Consider the following 23,295-nt stretch of genomic DNA (forward strand, 5'->3'; position numbering starts at 1 on the left):
AACCTGTGTCACAGTCTTTTGGGTATATCCCCAAGAGTGGTATTGCTGGATCAAATGGTAGATCAATGTTTAGCTTTTTAAGTAGCCTCCAAATTTTTTTCCAGAGTGGTTGTACTAGTTTGCATTCCCACCAGCAGTGTAAGAGGGTTCCTTTTTCCCCTGCATCCTCGCCAACACCTGTTGTTAGTGGCGTTGCTAATGATGGCTATTCTAACAAGGGTGAGGTGGAATCTTAGTGTGGTTTTAATTTGCATTTCCTTTATTGCTAGAGATGGTGAGCATTTTTTCATGTGTTTTTTTGGCCATTTGAATTTCTTCTTTTGAGAAAGTTCTGTTTAGTTCACTTGCCCATTTCTTTACTGGTTCGTTAATTTTGGGATAATTTAGTTTTTTAAGTTCCCTTTATATTCTGGTTATCAGTCCTTTGTCTGATGTGCAGCTGGCAAATATTTTCTTTCACTCTGTGGGTGTTCTCTTTAGTTTAGAGACCATTTCTTTTGTTGAGCAAAAGCTTTTTAGTTTTATGAGGTCCCATTTATCTATGCTATCTCTTAGTTGCTGTGCTGCTGGGGTTTCGTTGAGAAAGTTCTTGCCTATACCTATTAATTCCAGAGTATTTCCTATTTCCTATACCAACTTTAGAGTTTGGGGTCTGATATTAAGATCCTTGATCCATTTTGAGTTAATATTGGTATGGGGTGATATACATGGATCTAGTTTCAGTTTTTTGCAGACTGCTAACCAGTTTTCCCAGCAGTTTTTGTTGAAGAAGCTGTCTTTTCTCCATTGTATATTTTTAGCGCCTTTGTCAAAGACAAGTTGGTTATAGTTGTGTGGCTTCATGTCTGCGTCCTCTATTCTGTTCCACTGGTCTTCCTGTCTGTTTTTGTGCCAGTACCATGCTGTTTTTATTGTTATTGCTTTGTAATATAGTTTGAAGTCGGATATCATGATACCTCCAGCATTGTTCTTTTGACTGAGTATTGCCTTGGCTATTCGTGGCCTCTTGTGTTTCCATACAAATTTAACAGTAGATTTTTCAATGTCTTTAATGAATGTCATTGGAATTTTGATGGGAATTGCATTAAACTTGTAGATTACTTTTGGGAGTATAGACAATTTTACTATGTTGATTCTACCAATCCATGAGCATGGGAGATCTCTCCACTTTCTATAGTCTTTCTCAGTCTCTTTCTTCAGAAGTGTATAGTTTTCCTTGTAGGGATTGTTCACATTCTTTGTTAAGTTTACACCTAGGTATTTGATTTTTTTTTGAGGCTATTGTAAATGGAATTGCTTTCATATATTCTTTCTCAGTTTGTTCACTATTAGTGTATAGAAATGCTAATGATTTTTCTATGTTGATTTTATATCCTGCTACCTTGCTGTAGCTATTGATGGTGTCTAGGAGCTTTTGAGTAGTGTTTTGGATCTTTAAGGTATAGGATCATGTCATCTGCAAATAGAGATATTTTGACAGTTTCTTTACCTATTTGTATTCCTTTTATTCCTTCCTCTTGCCTAATTTCTCTGGCTAGGAATTCCAGTACTATGTTGATAGGAGTAGGGATAGTGGGCATCCTTGTCTGGTTCCCGATTTTAGAGGGAATGGTTTCAGTTTTTCTCTGTTAAGTATAATGTTGGCTGTAGGTTTGTCATATATAGCTTTTATAGTGTTGAGGTACTTTCCTTCTATTCCTAGTTTTCTTAGAGCTTTTATTATGAAATGATATTGGATCTTATCAAAGGCTTTTTCTGCATCTATTGAGATGATCAAGTGGTTTTTGTCTTTGCTTCTGTTAATGTGGTTTATTATGTTTATTGATTTTCATATGTTGAAGCACCCCTGCATTCCTGGGATGAAGCCTACTTGGTCGTGGTGAATGATCTTTTTGATGTATTGTTGAATTCGGTTTGCCATTATTTTTGCATCAATGTTCATTAAGGAGATTGGCCTATAGTTCTCCTTTTGGAGGTGTCTTTGCCTGGTTTTCAGATAAGTGTAATACTGGCTTCATAAAAAGTGTTTGGCAGTTTTCCTTCCCTTTCTATTTCATGGAACAGTTTAAGGAGTGTTGGTATCTGTTTTTCTTTAAAGGTCTGATAGAATTCAGCAGAGAATCCATCAGGTCCTGGACTTTTCTTTTTGGGGAGACTCTTGATGCTGCTTCAATTTCATTTTGTGTTATAGATCTATTCCAGTGATTAATATCCTCTTGGTTCAGTTTTGGATGATCATATGTATCTAGAAATCTGTCCATTTATTTAAAGTTTTCGAATTTATTTGAATATAGGTTCTCAAAGTAGTCTCTGATTATTTCCTGGACTTCCATGGTGTTCATTGTTATCTCCCCTTTTGCATTCCTGATTCTACTAATTTGGGTTTTTTCTCTCCTCATTTTAGTCAGGTTTGGCAGGGGTCTATCGATCTTGTTTATTGTTTCAAAGAACCAACTTTTTGTTTCATTAATTCTTTGTATGGTTTTCTTGGTTTCTATTTTGTTGATTTCAGCTCTTATTTTTATTATTTCTCTCCTTCTGTTTGTTTTGGGATTTGTTTGTTCTTGTTTTTCTAGGAGTTTGAGATGTATCATTAGGTCATTGATTTGGGATCTTCAAGTCTTTTTAATATATGCACTCATGGGTATAAACTTTCCCCTCAGGACTGCCTTTGCTGTGTCCCATAGGTCTCAGTAGGTTGTGTTTTCATTTTCATTGACCTCCAGGAACGTTTTAATTTCCTTTTTTATTTCATCAATGATCCATTGTTCATTAAGCAATGAGTTATTCAGTTTCCAGCCGCTTGCATGTTTTTTTGTCTTTATTTTTGTTGTTGAGTTCTAGTTTTATTGCATGTAATCAGATAGAATGCATGGTATAATTTCTATTTTCTTATATTTGCTGAGGCTTTCTTTGTGTCCCAGGATATGATCTATTTTGGAGAAGGTTCTGTGGGCTGCTGAGAAGAATGTATATTGTGTAGAAGTTGGATGAAATGTTCTGTAGACATCAAGTAGGTCCATTTGATCTATGGTATATTTTAGATCTAGGATTTCTTTATTGATTTTTTGTTTGGATATCTATTGATGATAATGGGGTGTTAAAGTCTCCCACGACCACTGTGTTGGAGTTAATATATGCTTTTAGGTCCTTCAGGGTATATTTGATGAAATTGGGTGCATTGACATTCGGTACATATAGGTTGATAATTGTTATTTCCTTTTGGTCTATTTCCCCTTTTATTAGTATGGAATGTCCTTCGTTATCTCATTTGATCAATGTAGGTTTGAAGTCTACTTTGTCAGAGATAAGTATTGCTACTCCTGCCTGTTTTGGGGGGCCATTGGCTTGGTAAATCTTCTTCCAGCCTTTCATCCTAAGCCTATGTTTATTTCTGTGGGTGAGATGGGTCTCCTGTAAGCAATAAATTGTTGGCTCTTCCTTTTTAATACAGTTCGTCAAATGGTGCCTTTTGATGGGGGAATTAAGTCCATTAACATTGTGTTAGTTCTGAAAGATATGTGATGATTCCTGTCATTTAGTTGTCTTAGTTGTTTGAAGGTTTGATTGTGTGTACCTAGATAGAGGTTACTCTCTACTTTCTTGCTTTTTCTTTTCCTATAGTTTGGTGCTGCCTGCCCTTTCATGGTTATGCTGGGTTTCACTTTCTGTGTGCAGAATCCCTTGAAGAATCTTTTGTTGTGGTGGCTTTTTGGTCACATATTGTTTTAGTTTCTGCTTATCATGGAAGACTTTTATTGCTCCATCTATTTTGAATGATAGTTTTGCTGGGTAGAGTATCCTGGGGTTGAAATTATTTTCAATCAGTGCCCGGAAGATCTCACCCCAAGCTCTTCTTGCTTTTAATGTTTCTGTTGAGAAGTCTTCTGTGATTTTGATGAGTTTACCTTTGTATGTTATTTGTTTTTTCTCTCTTACAGCCTTCAATATTCTTTCTCGGGTCTCTGTACTTGTTGTTTTAATGATAATATGCCATGGGGTAGTTCTATTTTGGTCTGATTTGTATGGTGTTCTGGAGGCCTCTTGCATCTGTATGGGAATAGATTTCTCTAGATTTGGGAAATTTTCTGTTATTATTTTGTTGAATATATTATGCATTCCCTTTGCTTGCACCTCTTCTCCTTCTTCAAAGCCCATGATTCTCAGGTTTGGTCTTTTGATGGAGTCAGTGAGTTCTTGCATTTTCTTTTCACAGGTCTTGAGTTGTTTAACTAATAGTTCTTTGGTTTTTCCTTTAATTACCATTTCATCTTTGAGTTTTGATATTCTGTCTTCGGTTTGTTCTGTTCTGCTGGATTGGCCTTCCATTTTGTTTTGCCATTCTGTTTCATTCTTTTTTTCTGAGGTTTTCCATATCCTGAGTCCCTTCCTCCTTAATGTTGTCTATTTTCGTCCTGAGTTCATTTATCTCTTTATTAATCATGTTCTTTGTTTCACTTTGGCGTTTATACAGTGCTTCTATGGTTTCTTTTATTTTTTCTTGTGCTTTCTCAAATTCTCTATTTTTGTTGTCTTGGAATTTCTTGAGTGTCTCCTGTACATTTTGGTTGACCATATCCAGTATCATCTCCATAAAATTCTCCTTGATTACCTATAGGATTTCTTCTTTTAGATTATTCTTGTGGGCTTCATTGGGTTCTTTGGCATAGTTTATCTTCATTTTGTTGGAGTCTGGATCTGAGTATCTGGTTTCCCTGTTTTTTCTGCCTTCCCATCATTGCCCTTTGTATTGTTATGTAAGTATGTGTGCAAGTAAGTATTTTCTAGCTTGTAATATTAACAATGGTGATATTTAGAATGGAAGCGTGAGAGGAGAGGAAAAGCAAAGAAGGTAAAGAAAAAGGGAAAAACAAATAAACAAGTAAAAAAACCCAAAACAAACAAAAGGTTTCAAAGATATAAACAAGGAGAGATAGTGTACTAATCAACAGTAAGCTTAACAGGCATTAGAGAAACAGAGGATTGAAAAAAAAATCTCCAAGTTAAATGCAGTAAAGTTTCAGTCTTAATAATTTTGGTGTTCGTCCCTCAGCCTCCAATCTCAGAGATGGTGTCTCAGAAGTAGTTCTGGTGTTGTCTTATCAAAGGGGAAAAAAAACAAAAAAACCCCCAAAACACCATATAGTGTCCCAAGTTCAAATGCAATACAGTTTCAGCATGCAGGTGTAATTCAGTTGTTGTCTCACTGAAGGAAGAGAGAAATTTTTAAAAAAGAGTCTGGAGACAGCTTTGTGAATGTCTATTTGAGGTTGTGGCTCACCTGCCCACTGCTGTCAGCCTGCTGTTACTGGAGGCTTCATTTATGCAGATCTTAGGAGTGAGCTTAACACTCACCTAGCCCCTCAGGCTTTGTTTATTTACAGTTCTTCTGGGTGCAACCACCACTGCTACAAGCTTTCCCCTCTCCAAGCACACTGGGGAAGGTGATGCTACATCCGTTTTCTCATGCTGGCATGTTTATCTACAGTTCACATGGGAAGTGGGCCTTCCCCTCCTCTTGTGTGGAGTTTTCCTCCCACTGCCACTTTTACAAGCTTTACCACTTCTGGTTGCTGGGCGTGTGCTGCTGTTCCTGCCTTCTCCAGCGGCTTGTTTATTTACAGTTCCATGGGGGATTGCCTCTCCCCCGCCTTAGCATTCAGGGCGCCCTGCCCTCTTTGCTATGTGTCTTTTTTGTTGTTCTTTATTATTCACTTTTTTTTTCTTTTTTCTCTGGGTGGGGGTCAGTCTGTCCAGGGGACTATGCTGATCTGGCCCAGGGTTGTCTGTGGGAGTACCACGTACTGCTTAGCTCACCTTGTGGTCTGTGTCTTCCCAAGTGGTCTAGGAGCTGGTGTCTGGCAGCATGGGAGCCCTCCTGGTTTCTCCGTTTAACGTGAAGTGGGGATAGTATGCGCGGGCTGGGGGTGTGGAGGAGTCAAAGTTTTGCCTCTTCTCGGGGGTTTTTCCTGTAAGGTGTATCTCCAGCGTCTCTCCGTGATTTTACTTTAGGAAGCATGCTTTCTGCTTCCTCCTTCTAGTTGCCATCTTGGAATCTCCTCAGGATAACATTTCTTAAAGTGTGGTTGAGTTGTCAAAAATCAACAGAGGGTGTTGTTAGGTCAAAAATTAACCCTGACCAAAACCTATAATCCCTACTTTTTAGGAGTAAAATCTAGAAATTTTTATTTTGTCTCTTTGGGATTAAGTCCTCTCCCAGATAAATATTTTGTTAGTTCTTTGATACTTTGTAGAAGATAGTTGTGCTTTATTTAGCTATTTTAGTGACTTTGAATAAGAAGGTTGCTTCATAATTATTTACTTGCCATTGATGAAGGTGGAAGTTTTTAACATAGTATTTCTAATTAATTCCTTTTTATAACTTTTTTCCTTCATATTACTAATATTTATTTTTTCTTTTTGAGTGTATTGTATATAAGTTCTTAGTCTGTATATTCTAATAATTTTGCTTCATATAGTTTTTGCTTTTTAATTTGTGGTCATAATACTCAATTTTTTTATCTGTTAGTGTATGTTCATATCAAAGTTTTTCCTATTTTAAGAAGGATTAATCTTTTAAAAATATGCCCTGGTGTGGTGGTGCAGCTATGAGGGGGGATGTAGGTAGGAGGATTGCAGTCCATGGCTGGTTCTGAGCAAAATGTTGATTCCCTATCTAATAATGAAATCAAAAAAGTGGTGGGGTTTTGGCTCAAGTGGTAGAGCAAGCTTGCCTAGTTAGCATGAGACCCTAAGTTCAAACCCTTGTATGAGAGAGAGAGGGAGAGTGAGAGGAAGAGGGAGAAAGAGAGAGACAGAGACAGAGACAGAGAGGCAGAGAGAGGATCCCTAAGAGGCTGGGACAGTGGTTAAACTGGGATTTAGATCTTCTATGCAGTAAAGGAAAGGGAGAAAGAAAGGAGAGGGTGTGGGGAGGAAGAACCTTAGACGTTAGCAATCCTAAATTCACTTAGCAAACTGATGGGGAATCCTCACACTAAAGTTGTCTAGGCATCCCTTATCTTATGCCTCTGTCCTAGTTTCCTGCCATGCTCCATATCAGTTTGGAGGTACTCATGAAAGTGTGAGCTTTGGGTGAATTCCATGATGATGAATTCATAACACAGACGTTGTGACCATCAGTCAGTGGTACTTCTTGTAGTATGAGATCTGAGAGGTGCATTCTGATGGCCTCCATGCTGTGTCTCCAAACTTTATTTTTATGGCTTTTAAATTTGCTACTGTGGTAATATTCATCACACAATAACCACAGTGATAGCAAGTCGCTTCTGCATTTCCTTTCTTTACTTGCAGATTTTTCTCATTCATTTACATCCCTTTAATCTTAATTTATTTTTCTTCATGGTTTCCTTTCTGGGTTATTTTTCTGTCTTACTTTAGAAAGCTTTGTCCCTACTATAAGTCAACAAGAATCAAATCTTTTTCTTACAACTTTTCATTTTCTTTAGTAGGGAGATACTTTATATTATAATAAAATTATATTTAGTAAATACATGGTGAGAGGACCATGTTTAAATTTATCTTAAGAATAACCATATTCTTGATACCACACATTCTTCTTTCGGAAGCTCCCTTTCTTGACCTACTGCATTACCCACATTTTGGCTGGACATACCAAGCTCCTAATTAAGAAAGTGGCTTTTAAGCTGGCCTAGCTACTTGTCCATCTCTGAGTGCTAATTCTGCCTCCAGTACAGTGTCCTTGATGCCTTTAACTCAGTTGGGATGCCAAAATATTCTCTTCTTCAGAAAAACCTTTTAGGAAAAATGCCACTCACAAAGAAAGCTCACGAGAAAAGTCTCACATCCAAGAGCAAAGTTTAATGGTAGGCTCGAACCGCCAGGCTGGCAGGGGAAAGATGGCTCAGCCCAGACTCTGGGCCAGGTGTGGCTTTTATAAAAGGGGGAGGTTAAGGAAGTTAGCGCATGCATGGTAGTCTCTGGTAGGGGTGGGGCTGTCTTAGAGCATGGGAATTTCTTTTAAGGGGCAGGGCTGCCATTTTGGGAGATTCACAAAATGGTGACATTATTACTCTATCAAAACCTATAGTGCATGCATAAATATAAGTCCTTTCCTTGAGAAGCACTTTGCTTTCCCCAGCTGTTTGGTATGTATATTTATAAGACTTGAAATTCTATGGAATGTTTTTAGACAACATATAATTAAATCTAGTAACCTCTTCAGTGAATTCCATTCCATCATTTTCTCACCCCCGCTCCACTCATCTTCCCTCCACCAACCAACCCGCTGTTCTATTTCCAGAACAGTTTATTTAAAACTCCAATTTAATTAAAACAGTTCTCAAGAGTTTTAAGTGGTCCTCTGTTTTACAAATCAAATCTAAACTCCTTTAAATAACAATTCAAGGAACGTGGAAGTCCTCTGTATTCTATTATTCATTATTTCTTAATTATAAAAGTAGTTAACATTTACTAAATTTGGGCAACTACCAAGTACTACATATGTATTTTTTAAGTTGCTTTTAATCTTTTTCACAACAAATTTCTGAGGTAGGTACTTTAATTATCCCAATAGTTTAAGAAACTGTTAAGTAATTTGTACATGATTACCTACCTACCTAATACATGGAGAAGCAAGGATTCTAACCAGGTTAGCTGACCTTAACTCCTAATCACTATTAAGCCATATCCTTCACTTAAGTTATTCTAATGCTAGTCTTCTGAATTTTACACTTTTGATAAACAAGCCTTGCTTTTTTTTCCTGCAAGATCATAATAGCTTTATTTCTTCTCTGCCAAGGCATATTAGTCACTTTTTAAAATTGTTTTATGGTACTGGGTATTGAACCCAGGGCTTCAGGCATTTTAGGTAACTATTCTACCATTTGAACTTCTTTTGTTTTTATGTGGTTTTTGAGATATGGGGTCTTGTTAACTTTGCCCGGGCTGGCCTCCAACTTTATATCCTCCTCCCTCCTCCTCCTGAGTAGCTGGGATTACAATCATGGACCACCATGCCTTCCTCATATTAGTCACTTTAAAAACCCTGCTCATTATTAAAAACACAGAAATATCTCAAATAAATGACCAAATGTTACATCTCAAACTCCTAGAAAAACAAGAATAAGCAAAACCTAAGACTAGCAGAAGGAGAGAAATAAAGGCCAAAATCAATAAAATAGAGACCAAAAAACCATATAAACAATTAATGAAATAAAAAGCTGCTTCTTTGAAAAGATAAATAAGATTGATAAACACTTAGCAAGTCTGACTAAAATGAGGAAGGAAAAGAGCCAAATTAATAAAATCAGAAATGAAAAGGGGAAGATCACAAAAAACACCAAGGAAATCTGGGGAATTATTAGGGACTACTTCAAAAACTATTCAAGTGAATTGGAAAAATCTAGAAGAAATGGATAAATATTTGACACATATGACTGTCCAAAATTGAACCAAGAAAATATAAATCACCTAAATAGATCTATAGCAAGTAATGAAATTGAAGCAGCAATAATTTCCCAAAAAAGAAAAGTCCAGGACCTGATGGATTTGCTGCTGAATTCTACCAGACCTTTAAAGAAGAATTAATATCAACATTCCTCAAACTTTTCCATGAAATGGAAAGGGAAGACACACTGCCAAACGCATTCTATGAAGCCAGTATTACGTTCATCCCCAAACCAGACAAGGACACAACAAAAAAAGGATTATAGGCTAATCTTGTTCATGAACTTGGATGCAAAAATCCTCAATAAAATACTGGTAAAATGAATTTAACAACATATCAGAAAGGTCATACACTGTGGTCAAGTTGGTTTCATCCCAGGGATACAAGGATGATTCAACATATGCAAATCATTAAATGTAATGCAGTATATTAGCAGAAGCAATGACAAGAACCACATGATCATCTCAATAGATGCAGAAAAAGCCAACAAAATCCAGCATCCTTTCATGATAAAAGCACTGATGAAACAAGAAATAGAAGGAATGTACCTTAACATAATAAAGGCTGTAAATGACTATCCAAAAAGAAGTAAGTAAAAGGAATGCAGGAAAAGAGGAAGAAGTCAAACTATCCCTATTTGCAGATGATATGATCTTATACCTAAAAAAACCTAAGAACTCCGCCAAAAAACTCCTAGGCATCATAAACAGCCTTCAACAAAGTTGCAGGATGCAAAATCAATTTACAAAAATCAGTAACCTTTCTATGTACTAACAACAGACAGACTGAGAAAGACTATGGGGAAAAAATTCCATTTACAATAGCCTCAAAAAAAAAAAAAAAACCTAGGAATAAACTTAACAAAGAAGACTACAGAAGATGGAAACCTCTCCCATGCTCATGAATTGGCAGAATCAATATTTGAAAATGGCTGAATTACCAAAAGCAATCTACATGTTCAATGAAATCCTCCTCAAAATTCCAGTGACATTCATCACAGAGATTGAAAAAAATCAACCCTAAAGTTCATTTGGAAGTACAAAAGACCACAAATACTCAAGGTAATACTGAGCAAAAAGAACAGCACTGGAAGTATCACAATACCCAACTTCGAGTTATATGACAGTGCCGTAGCTATAAAAAAATAGCATGGTACTGGCCCCAAAACAGTCATGGAGACAAGTGGAACAGAATAGAAGACCCAGATATGAATCCATGCAGCTGTGCTCACCTAATTTCTGACAAAGGTGCCAAAAACATACAATGGAAAGAAGATAGCCTCTTCAACAAATGTTGCTGGGAAATCTGGTTATCTGCCTGCAGAAATAGATCCCTGTCTTTCACCGTGTACAAGTAGCAACTCGAAGTGGATTAAGGGCCTTAATATAAGACATGCAACCTTGAAGCTAGTGCAGGAAAGAGCAGGGAGTACACTGAAATTAACAGCATAAAGCAATGACTTCCTATATAAAACTCAAATGGTTCAACAATGAAGAAAAAGGGTTAACAAATGGGACTACATGAAATTAAGAAGCTTCTGCACAAAAAGAGAAATGGTCACAGCATTGAAGAGGTAGCCCACAGAATGGGAGAAAGCCTGCTATACATCTGATAAATGATTAATCACCAGAATATACAGAGAGTTCAAAAAAAGTAAATTTCCAAAAAACCAACGACCCAATGAAGAAAAGGGCAAATGGACTAAATCAGCTTTTTCAAAGAAAGAAGTCCAAATGGCCAAAATAAAAAAAAAAAAAAAGGAAATGCTCAACATGCCTAGCCCTAAAGGAAACGCAAATAAAAACTACATTAAGATTCTATTTCACTCCTGCTAGAATTGCTGTCATCAAGCACAACAACAAATGTGAGTGAGGATGTGGGGAAAAAGGAACCCTCACACACTATTGGTGAGAATGTAAATTAGTACAACCACTATGGAAAACAGTATGGAAGCTCCTCAAAAAATGAAAACTAGACCTGCTGCATGATCCAATAATACCACTCCTAGGGATATACCCAAAGGAATGTAAGTCAGGTTTCAGTAAAGGCACCTGCACACTGATGTTTATTACAGCATTATTCACAATAGCTAAGCTATGGAGACAACTAAGATGACCCACTACTGATAAATGGATTAAGAAAATTTATACAAAATGGAATTTTATTCAGCCATAAAGAAGAATGAAATTTTGTCATTTGCAGGTAAATGGATGGAACTGGAGAATATCATCTTAAGTGAAGTTAGCCAGGTTCAGAAAGCTAAAGACCGCATGCTTTCTCTCATATGTGGAATATAGACCCAATATATTATAAGCAATGTTATGAAAAAACAGGACACACTAAAGGGATGACACATACTAGAGAGGGAGGGTAGAAGAAGGAAGTTAAGAAGGTGAATATGGTTGATGTACTTGCTATACAAGAATGAATATAGAGTTTTAAAGCCTGTTGAAATTACCATAAGAAGTACAAAGGAGAAGAATAGAAAGGTAGAAAGGAGAAGAATATAGGAGATGAACCAATTCGGATTATAATACATATATAAATGGAAATGTTACAAGGAAGACCAATGGGAGGAGATTCCAAGATGGCGGCTAGAGGGAGGGAGCAGAAAGCGTGCCTCCTGTAGTGAAATCTTGGAGCAATGCTGGAGACACACCTTGCAGGCAAAACCACTGAGAAGAGGCAAAACTTTGACCCCTACACACATGCAGCCAGCGCAGAGAATCTCCACTTCACGTTAAACGGAGAAACCAGGAGGGCCCCCGGGCCACCAGTCACCCACACCCAGACGGCTTAGGAAGATGCGGACAAGGTGAGCTTAGCGGTACCGCGGTACTCCCACAGACAACCCTGGGCCAGATCAGCATAGCCCCCTGGAAAGACCAACCCCCACCTGGGGAAAAAAAGAGAAACTGAGTAATAAGCAATAAGAACAATAAAGACATGTGGGAAAGAGGGTGGGGCGCACTGAGTGCCGAAGAGTGGGGGAAGGGAATCCTTCCCAGAACTGTAAATAAGCTGGGCCAGGCCTGAGAGGCTCTGGTGGGAGCGGGGGTGTGCACCCAGCAACCAGGAGCGGGAAAGCTTCTGAGAGTGGCGGAGGGAGGAAAACTCCACAGGTGAGGAGGGAAAGACCCACCTCCCACATGAGCTGTAAACAAACACAGTGGCTGGCAGGAGCAGCAGCACCACCCAGTAATCAGGAGCAGAAAAACTTGTAAAAGTGGCAGTGGGAGGAAAACTCCACAGGAGAGGGGGAGGAAGACCCACTTCCCACGTGAGCTGTAAACGAACATGCAGGCCTGAGAAAGCAGGTGCAGTGTCACCTCCCCCAGTGTGCTTGGAAAGGGGAAAGCTTGTAGCAGAGGCTCATGCACAGGAGAACTCTGAGTAAACAAAGCCTGCAGGGTCGGGTGAGTGTTAAGCTCACCCCTGAGATCTGCATAAATAACGCCTCCAGCAACAGCAGGCTGAGAGCAGCAGGCAGGCAAGCCATAGCCGCAGATACCATTCACAGAACTGTCTCCAGACTCTCTTCTTTTTTCTCTCTCCCTACCTTTGATGAGAACACAACCGAACTACACCTGCATGCTGAAAAACTTACTGAAACTGTATTGCATTTGAACTTGGGACACTTTGTGGGTTTTTTTGTTTTTTTGTGTGCAGTTTTGTTCTACTTAATGTGTCCCCTTTGAGGAGACAACTACAGAACAACATCTGAGGCATCATCTCCAGGGCTGGAGACTGAGACGGACACCAAAATTATTAAGACTGAAACTTCATTGCATTTGAACTTGGAGGGTTTTTTTTTCTATTTTTCATTTTGTTTTATTTTATTTATATATATATATTTTTAATTTGCTTGTTTTTTATTTTTCTTTATTTTTACTTTTTATTTTCAATCCTCTCTCTGTCTCTCTAATGCCTGTTCAGCTTACTGTCAATTAGTACACCAACGTTCCCTGTTTATACCTTTGACACATTTTTCTTTGATTCCTTGTTTTGTGTTTTCTTACTTGTCTGTTTATTTGTTTTTCCCTTTTTCTTTAACTTCTTGCTTTCCATCTCCTCTCATACTTCAATTCTAAATATTACTATTGTAATTATTAAAAGCTAGAAAATACTTAATTGTACACAGTACAGGCACAGTAACAACACCAAGGACAATGATGGGAAGACAGAAGAAACAGGGATTCCAGTTTCCCCACAGCAAAAAATTAGTACAGGAACCAGAGGGAAATGAAGAAAACAGATACTCAGATCCAGATTCCAACAAAATGAAGATAAACTATGCCAAAGAACCCAATGAAGCCCACAAGAATAATTTAAAAGAAGACATACTACAGGTACTCAATGAGAATTTTATAGAGATGATACTGGATATTGTCAACCAAAATGTACAGGAGACACTCAAGAAATCCCAAGACAACAAAAATAGAGAAATTGAAAAAGCAAAAGAAGAAATAAAGGAAACCATAGAAGCACTGTACAAACACCAAAGTGAAACAGAGAACACGATGAATAAACAGATAAATGAACTCAGGACAAGAATAAGACAACATTAAAGAGGAAACCACCCAGGATATGGAAAACCTCAGAAAAAAGAACGAAACAGAACTGCAAAACAAAACAAAAGGCCAATCCAGCAGAATAGAACAAACAGAAGACAGAATCTCAGAACTTGAAGATGAACTGGTAATTAAAGGAAAAACTGAAGAACTATTAATTAAACAACTCAAGACATGTGAAAAGAAAATGCAAGAACTCACCGACTCCATCAAAAGACCAAACTTGAGAATCATGGGCATCGAAGAAGGAGAAGAGGTACAAGCGAAAGGAATGCGTAATATATTCAACAAAATAACAGAAAATTTCCCAAATCTAGAGAAAGATATTCCCATACAGATGCAAGAGTCCTCCAGGACACCAAACAGACCAGATCAAAATAGAACTACCCCATGACATATCATCATTAAAACAACAAGTTCCGAAACTAGGGAAAGAATATTGAAGTCTGTAAGAGAGAAAAAACAACATACAAAGGCAAACCCATCAAAATCACAGCAGACTTCTCAACAGAAACATTAAAAGCAAGAAGAGCATGGGGTGAGATCTTCTGGGCATTGAATGAAAATAACTTCAACCCCTGGATACTCTACCCAGTAAAACTATCATTGAAAATACATGGAGCAATAAAAGTCTTCCATGATAAGCAGAAACTAAAACAATATGTGACCACAAAGCCACCACTACAAAAGATTCTTCAAGGGATTCTGCACACAGAAAGTGAAACCCAACTTAACCATGAAAGGGCAGACAGCGCCAAACTACAGGAAAAGAAAAAGCAAGAAAGTAGAGAGTAACCTCAACTTAGGTACATACAATCAAACCTTCAAACAACTAAGACAACTAAATGACAGGAATGACCACATACCTATCAGTCCTAACACTTAATGTTAACAGACTTAATTCACCCATCAAAAGGCACCGCTTGACAAAATGGATTAAAAAGGAAGATCCAACAATTTGTTGCTTACAGGAGACCCATCTCACCAACAGAAATAAAAATAGGCTTAGGATGAAAGGCTGGAAGAAGATTTACCAAGCCAATGGCCCCCAAAAACAGGCAGGAGTAGCAATACTTATCTCTGACAAAGTAGACTTCAAACCTACATTGATCAAATGAGATAAAGAAGGACATTCCATACTAATACAAGGGGAAATAGACCAAAAGGAAATAATCATCAACCTGTATGCACCCAATGTCAGCGCACCCAATTTCATCAAACATATCCTGACAGACCTAAAAATATACATTAACTCCAACACAGTGGTTGTGGGAGACTTTAACACCCCATTATCATCAATAGATAGGTCATCCAAACAAAAAATAAAGAAATCCAAGATCTAAAATATGCAGTAGATCAAATGGACCTACTTGATGTCTACAGAACATTTCATCCAGCTTCTACACAATATACATTCTTCTCAGCAGCCCTCAGACCCTTCTCCAAAATAGATCATATCCTAGAGCACAAAGCAAGCCTCAGCAAATATAAGAAAATAGAAATTATACCATGCATACTATCTGATCACAATGCAGCAAAAGTAGAACTGAACAACAAAAGTAAAGACAAAAAACATGCAAACAGCTGGAAACTAAATAACTCATTACTTAATGAACAATGGATCATTGATGAAATAAAAGAGGAAATTAAAAAGTTCCTGGAAATCAATGAAAATGAAAACACAACCTACCAGAACCTATGGGACACAGCAAAGGCAGTCCTGAGAGGAAAGTTTATAGCCAAAATATTAAAAAGACTGAAAGATCCCAAATCAATGACCTAATGATACCTCTCAAACTCCTAGAAAAACATGAACAAGCAAACCCCAAAACAAACAGAAGGGAGAAATAATAAAAATAAGAGCTGAAATCAATGAAATAGAAGACAAAAAAACCATACAAAGAATTAATGAAACAGAAAGTTGGTTCTTTGAAGCAATAAACAAGATCGATAGACCCCTGGCAAACCTGACTAAAGTAAGGAGAGAAAAAACCCAAATTAGTAGAATCAGGAATGCAAAAGGGGAGATAAGAATGAACACCATGGAAGTCCAGGAAATCATCAGAGACTACTTCGAGAACCTATATTCAAATAAATTTGAAAATCTTAAAGAAATGGACAGATTTCTAGATACATATGATCATCCAAAACTAAACCAAGAGGATATTAATCACCTGAATAGATCTATAACACGAATGAAATTGAAGCAGCAATAAAGAGTCTCCCCAAAAAGAAAAGTTCAGGACCTGATGGATTCTCTGCTGAACTCTATCAGACCTTTAAAGAAGAACTGATACCAACCCTCCTTAAACTGTTCCACGAAATAGAAAGGGATTGAAAACTGCCAAACACTTTTTATGAAGCCAGTATTACACTTATCTCAAAACCAGACAAAGACACCTCCAAAAAGGAGAACTATAGGCCAATCTCCTTAATGAACATTGATGCAAAAATCCTCAACAAAATAATGGCAAACCGAATTCAACAATACATCAAAAAGATCATTCACCACGACCAAGTAGGCTTCATCCCAGGAATGCAGGGGTGCTTCAACATATGAAAATCAATAAACATAATAAACCACATTAACAGAAGCAAAGACAAAAACCACTTGATCATCTCAATAGATGCAGAAAAAGCCTTTGATAAGATCCAATATCATTTCATGATAAAAGCTCTAAGAAAACTAGGAATAGAAGGAAAGTACCTCAACACTATAAAAGCTATATATGACAAACCTACAGCCAACATTATACTTAACAGAGAAAAACTGAAACCATTCCCTCTAAAATCGGGAACCAGACAAGGATGCCCACTATCTCCACTCCTATTCAACACAATATGGGAATTCCTAGCCAGAGAAATTAGGCAAGAAGAAGGAATAAAAGGAATACAAAGAGGTAAAGAAACTGTCAAAATATCCCTATTTGCAGACGACATGATCCTATACCTTAAAGACCCAAAAAGCTCTACTCAGAAGCTTCTAGACATCATCAATAGCTACAGCAAGGTAGCAGGATACAAAATCAACATAGAAAAATCATTAGCATTTCTATACACTAACAATGAGCAAACTGAAAAAGAATGTATGAGAACAATTCCATTTACAATAGCCTCAAAAAAATCAAATACCTAGGTGTAAACTTAATAAAAGATGTGAATGACGTCTACAAGGAAAACTATAAACTTCTGAAGAAAGAGATTGAGGAAGACTATAGAAAGTGGAGAGATCTCCCACGTTTATAGATTGGTAGAATCAACATAGTAAAAATGTCGATACTCCCAAAAGTAATCTACATGTTTAATGCAGATTCCCATCAAAATTCCAATGACATTCATTAAAGACATTGAAAAATCTACTGTTAAATCTATATGGAAACACAAGAGGCCACGAATAGCCAAGGCAATACTCAGTCAAAAGAACAATGCAGGAGGTATCACAATACCTGACTTCAAACTATATTACAAAGCAATAACAATAAAAACAGCATGGTACTGGCACAAAAAATGAAGACCAGTGGAACAGAATAGAGGACCCAGATATGAAGCCACACAACTATAACTCCAGCTTGTCTTTGACAAAGGAGCTAAAAATACACGATGTAGAAATAGTAGCCTCTTCAACAAAAACTGCTGGGAAAACTGGTTAGCAGTGTGCAAAAAACTGAAACTAGATCCATGTATATCCCCCATACCAATATTAACTCAAAATGGATCAAGGATCTTAATATCAGACCCCAACCTCTAAAGTTGATACAGGAAAGAGTAGGAAATATTCTGGAGTTAGTAGGTATAGGTAAGAACTTTCTCAACGAAACCCCAGCAGCACAGCAACTAAGAGATAGCATAGATAAATGGGACCTCATAAAACTAAAAAGCTTCTGCTCAACAAAAGAAATGGTCTCTAAACTAAAGAGAACACCCACAGAGTGGGAGAAAATATTTGCCAACTATACATCAGACAAAGGACTGGTAACCAGAATCTACAGGGAACTTAAAAAACTAAATTCTCCCAAAACTAATGAACCAATAAAGAAATGGGCAAGCGAACTAAACAGAACTTTCTCAAAAGTAGAAATTCAAATGGCCAAAAAACACATGAAAAAATGCTCACCATCTCTAGCAATAAAGGAAATGCAAATTAAAACCACACTAAGATTCCATCTCACCCCTGTTAGCATAGCCATCATCAGCAACACCACCACCAACAGGTGTTGGCGAGGATGGGGGGAAAAAGGAGCCCTCTTACACTGTTGGTGGGAATGTAAGCTAGTACAACCACTCTGGAAAAAAATTTGGAGGCTACTTAAAAAGCTAAACATTGATCTACCATTTGATCCAGCAATACCACTCTTGGGGATATACCCAAAAGACTGTGACACAGGTTACTCCAGAGGCACCTGCACACCCATGTTTATTGCGGCACTATTCACAATAGCCAAGTTATGGAAACAGCCAAGATGCCCCACCACTGACGAATGGATTAAGAAAATGTGGTATCTATACACAATGGAATTTTATGCAGCCACGAAGAAGAACAAAATGTTATCATTCGCTGGTAAATGGATGGAATTGGAGAACATCATTCTGAGTGAGGTTAGCCTGGCCCAAAAGACCAAAAATCGTATGTTCTCCCTCATATGTGGACATTAGATCAAGGGCAAACACAACAGGGGGATTGGACTATGAGCACATGATAAAAGCGAGAGCACACAAGGGAGGGGTGAGGATAGGTAAGACACCTAAAAAATTAGCTAGCATTTGTTGCCCTTAACGCAGAGAAACTAAAGCAGATACCTTAAAAGCAACTGAGGCCAATAGGAAAAGGGGACCAGGAACTAGAGAAAAGGTTAGATCAAAAAGAATTAACCTAGAAGGTAACACCCACGCACAGGAAATCAGTGTGAGTCAATGCCCTGTATAGCTATCCTTATCTCAACCAGCAAAACCCCTTGTTCCTTCCTATTATTGCTTATACTCTCTCTTCAACAAAATTAGAGGTAAGGGCAAAATAGTTTCTGCTGGGTATTGGGGGGGGGAGAAGGAGGGGGTGGGGGCAGGGGGGAGAAATGACCCAAGCCTTGTATGCACATATGAATAATAAAACAATAAAAAAATGGAACCCAATGTATAGCTATCCTAAACAAAAAAAACTTTTTTTTACAATAATCGAAAACAGGAGGGCAGAATAGGTCCTTTCTGAAGAATTGGTAGTAGTAGGAGAGGGGAGGATGTGGGGAAAAGGTATAGATGGGTTAATATGGTGCAAATATTATGTACACATATATGTAATTGGAAAAGTAAGACCTGTTGAAACTATTCCATGATTGGGGGAAGGAGGATAGGGAGAATAATAGAGGGAGTGAATTCAATTGATATATTCTAAGGGCTTTTGTAAATGTCAAAGTGTATCCCCAACACAATAATAAAATATATATTAAAAAATAAAAATAATAAAACCCTGCTCATGACCAGGCAAGGTGGTGCATGCCTGCAATACCAGCTACTCAGGAAGTAGAGGCATGAGGATCCAGATTTGGAAGGCCAGCCCAGGCAAAAAGTTAGCTAGACTCTATTGAGGAAGTCCTTGCCTATACCTATTAAATTCAGAGTGTTTCCTGCTCCTTCCTATAGTAACTTCAGAGTTACAGGTCTGATAATTAGGTCTTTGATCCATTTGAGTTGATACTAGTACAGGGTGATAGACATGGATCTAGTTTCAGTTTCTTGCAGACGGATAACCACTTTTCCCAGCAACATTTGTTGAAGAGGCTGTCTTTTCTCCATCATTTATTTTTAGTGCCTTTGTCAAAAATGAGGTGGGTATAGTTGTGTGGATTCATATCTGGATCTTCTGTTCTGTTCCACTGGTCTTTATGTCTGTTTTTATGCCTGTACCATGCTGTTTTTATTGCTATTGCTTTGTAATATAGTTTGAAGTTGGGTATTGTGATACCGCCAGCATTGCTCTTTTTGCTGAGTATTGCCTTGGCTATTCGCAGTCTCTTGTGTTTCCAAATGAACTTTAGAGTAGATTTTTCAGTCTCTGTGATGAAAGTCATTGGGATTTTGATGGGAATTGCATTAAACATGTAGATTGCTTTCGGTAGTATAGCCATTTTTACTATGTTGTTTCTACCAATCCATGAGCACGGGAGATCTTTCTATAGTCTGAAGATTCTGTAGTCTTCCTCGATCTCTTTCCTCAGGTGTTTGTAGTTCTCCTTGTAGAGGCCATTCACATCTTTTGTTAAATTTACTCCTACGTATTTGATTTTTTTTGAGGGAATTGTTTCCATATATTCCTTCTCAGTTTGTTCATTGTTGGTGTATAAAAAAGCTAATGATTTTTGTAAGTTGATTTTGTATCCTGCCACCTTACTGTAGCTGTTTATGGTGTCTAAGAGTTTTTGAGTTGAGTTTTTTGGGTCTTTAAGGTATAGGATCATATCATCTGCAAATAAGGATATTTTGACAGTTTCTTTACCTATTTGTATTCCTTTTATTTCTTCTTCTTGCCTAATTGCTCTGGCTAGAAATTCCAGTACTGTGTTGAATAGGAGTGGGGATAGTTGTCTCGTTCCTGATTTTACAGGGAATGGTTTCAGTTTTTCACCATTAAGTATGATGTTGGCTGTAGGTTTGTCATAAATAGCCTTTACAATGTTGAGAGTTTTCTTAGAGCTTTTATCATGAAGTGGTGTTGGATCTTGTCGAAGGCTTTTTCTGCATCTATTGAGATGATCAAGTGATTTTTTGTCTTTGCTTCTATTGATGTGCTGTATTACATTTATAGATTTGCATATGTTGAACCACCCCTGCATCCCTGGGATGAAGCTGACTTGGTGATGGTGTATAATCTTTCTGATCTCTATCTTAGCAAACAAGTTTGGCACGCTTCATTGCATTGTGAGGCCAGCCTCATAAGACCCTATCTGAAAAAAATAACTGGGGACATGGCTCAAATGGTAGAGTGCCTGCCTAGCAAGCATGAGGCCTTCAGTTCAAATCCCAGTACCAAACAAAACACCCTGCTCAAGACCCATCCCATTTTCTTGTATGCCATCCCACACTGACCGATTTCTTAGGGTTTTTTCCCCTTTACTTTTTTTGTGTGTAAATATTGTCATTCATTGAATTTTATTCTCTCACTATTTCATGTTTGTTATAAGTTCTATAGACTGTACCTTCTAAAATTTTTGGTGTGTCTCTCATGCAAAATATTGCTGTTGGCACAGAGTAGATGTTAAGGTAATATTTGTTATACTGATTTTTAAAAAAGCAAGTTATTTTCAGTTATTTTTCCATCTTTTGTCACAGAGGCAGGAAGATTGATGGCTTGGTATTATATCACATTTGAGACAGTGAAGAAATTTTGTAGAATCAATGGAAAAGAAACTTTATCAGATCTGGTAAGTTAACTTCACTAGAAAATAGATAATGACATATAGTACCAAATAATATTGGAAAGACAATTACTATGCATATCTCATAATTTAAAACTGAATGATCAGAAAGGAAAGATTTTTAATAATGCTTATACCTCCCTCAGTGTATCTCTGATAATGGACTATGAACTATTCCTCCTTAGAATATATTGTTTTTAGTTGTATTTCATATCAGAGATAAGAAGATTTATATACATACCCAAAGTAGGTGTGGCAGCTACCTTACAACTTACATGGTAGTAATGATTACCTTAATGGTGACTGCCAAATATTATATGTGAGAAAGATTACATGACAATGTAGCATGACACATTAGGAAATTCTGCCATGAATGAAGATCAGTGTTTGCAACATGGTGCTATGGCTCCCTGTATCTGCAGCCCCTCCTTAAATCTTATGCATCTGAATGGCAGCAACATTGGAAATTGGATATTATTGATGATGGTGCAGAAAAATAAATGATCATGGAGAAAATGAGAATAATAATAGATTATGCTAAAATATCAATAGTGGGGACAACTTTGTAGCTGCAACAGTGAACACACCATGCCTGGTAACTGCGTTGGTTTTTCCTCTCTTTGCTGGAGAAATGAATATGAAAGGAGATTTGTAAAAGAAAATATTTATTCTCTTAAATCATTCTTTCAAATTTTAAATATCTAAGTTGATTAGCATAAGATTATTATACTAAAGATTGCACAGTAGAAATGTTATTAGAGTCACATGAACAAAATTTGATGACAAATATGACAAATCAAAAGTTCGTATTTCATGTAAATATTATTCTTCATTAAGAAGAAATCAAACTATAAAATATCTAATTTTAACAATGACTTCTGATTCAAGTGTGTAAGAGAATTAGAACAAGTGTTAGTTCCATCTTACACATTTGAGAAAACAAAGCACAGGGAGTGCTTGTCTAGTCATCTGAACTACTCTATAGAATCCAAATTTCTTGATATCAAGAGCATTCTTTCCATTAGTAAATAATTAGGATAATGATTTGCAAGCTATGGAAGAGCAAATAGTAATAGAAGTAGGAGTAGTAACAAGAACAATTATTTACTGAGAGCCTATTATCATATGTTAGGCACTGGGCTGAATATTCTAAATTTTGTCTTATTGATGTTTACAGTCTTATTGGTATAGTCCTTAGGTCTAATCATATGCCACAGTATTTGGCATATAAGAGATGTTTGTAAGCATTTGTTAGTGAATGAATGAATCCTTAAAGAAGCAAAATGTGTAAAGCAGGCTTTTAACTCTGTTGTGTTAATAAATAAAACTATAGTGAGTCCAGATAGCATAAAAAATAAGTAAATTCAGAGAAAAATGATGAGAGAAAAGAATTAAAAATGTACTTCATTAAATGGACAAATGCTAAAATTTTGTAGGTCACAATGATAGCCAGCTGCAACGAATTTCTAGATGTACAGTTAAGGATAAATGAAAAGAAAACACTGAATACTTTGAACAAAGACCCAAATCGGATAACTATCAGGTACAGAAATTACCTGTCTTTTAAATAATTTTAAGATGTTTTATTTAGTTAGATAAGTTTTTCCATGTTTTTTATTTACAGATTTCCAATGGAAGGAAGAATTAAAACAAGAGAAATGAAAGTAAATTGGTAATAATAACTTTTAAATATCTTAATGTGCTGCCTGTTGGTTCATGACTCATATTTATGAAGGTTTTCTTTTACTTTTTTTAAAGACAGGATGTTGCTATGTAGCACAGGTGGGCCTTGAACTGACTATCCTCCTGCCTCTGCCTCCCAAGTGCTGTGATTACAGGCTTGCTTTCCTACATGTGCAAGGTCCCTGGTTCAATTTCCATAACCACA

General features: G+C 37.1%; 1 protein-coding gene across 2 annotated transcripts in view; it reads left to right on the forward strand.

Annotated features, from left to right (window-relative positions):
* The window catches only part of Hfm1 (helicase for meiosis 1), a 117,790-nt gene that overhangs the window by 51,200 nt on the left and 43,295 nt on the right, over positions 1 to 23,295 (forward strand). For both annotated transcript variants that reach the window (XR_012448942.1, XM_074076498.1), the window contains exons 21-23: positions 21,322 to 21,413; positions 22,844 to 22,950; positions 23,032 to 23,079. Coding sequence is in view for 1 of the 2 variants with exons in the window: in XM_074076498.1 (XP_073932599.1) it covers positions 21,322 to 21,413; positions 22,844 to 22,950; positions 23,032 to 23,079 (247 nt within the window). In the remaining variant the exon portion in view is untranslated. The remainder of the gene's footprint in view (positions 1 to 21,321; positions 21,414 to 22,843; positions 22,951 to 23,031; positions 23,080 to 23,295) is intronic.

The sequence above is a fragment of the Castor canadensis genome, chromosome 6 (genome assembly GCF_047511655.1).
Source record: "Castor canadensis chromosome 6, mCasCan1.hap1v2, whole genome shotgun sequence".
In the NCBI taxonomy this organism is placed as follows: domain Eukaryota; kingdom Metazoa; phylum Chordata; class Mammalia; order Rodentia; family Castoridae; genus Castor; species Castor canadensis.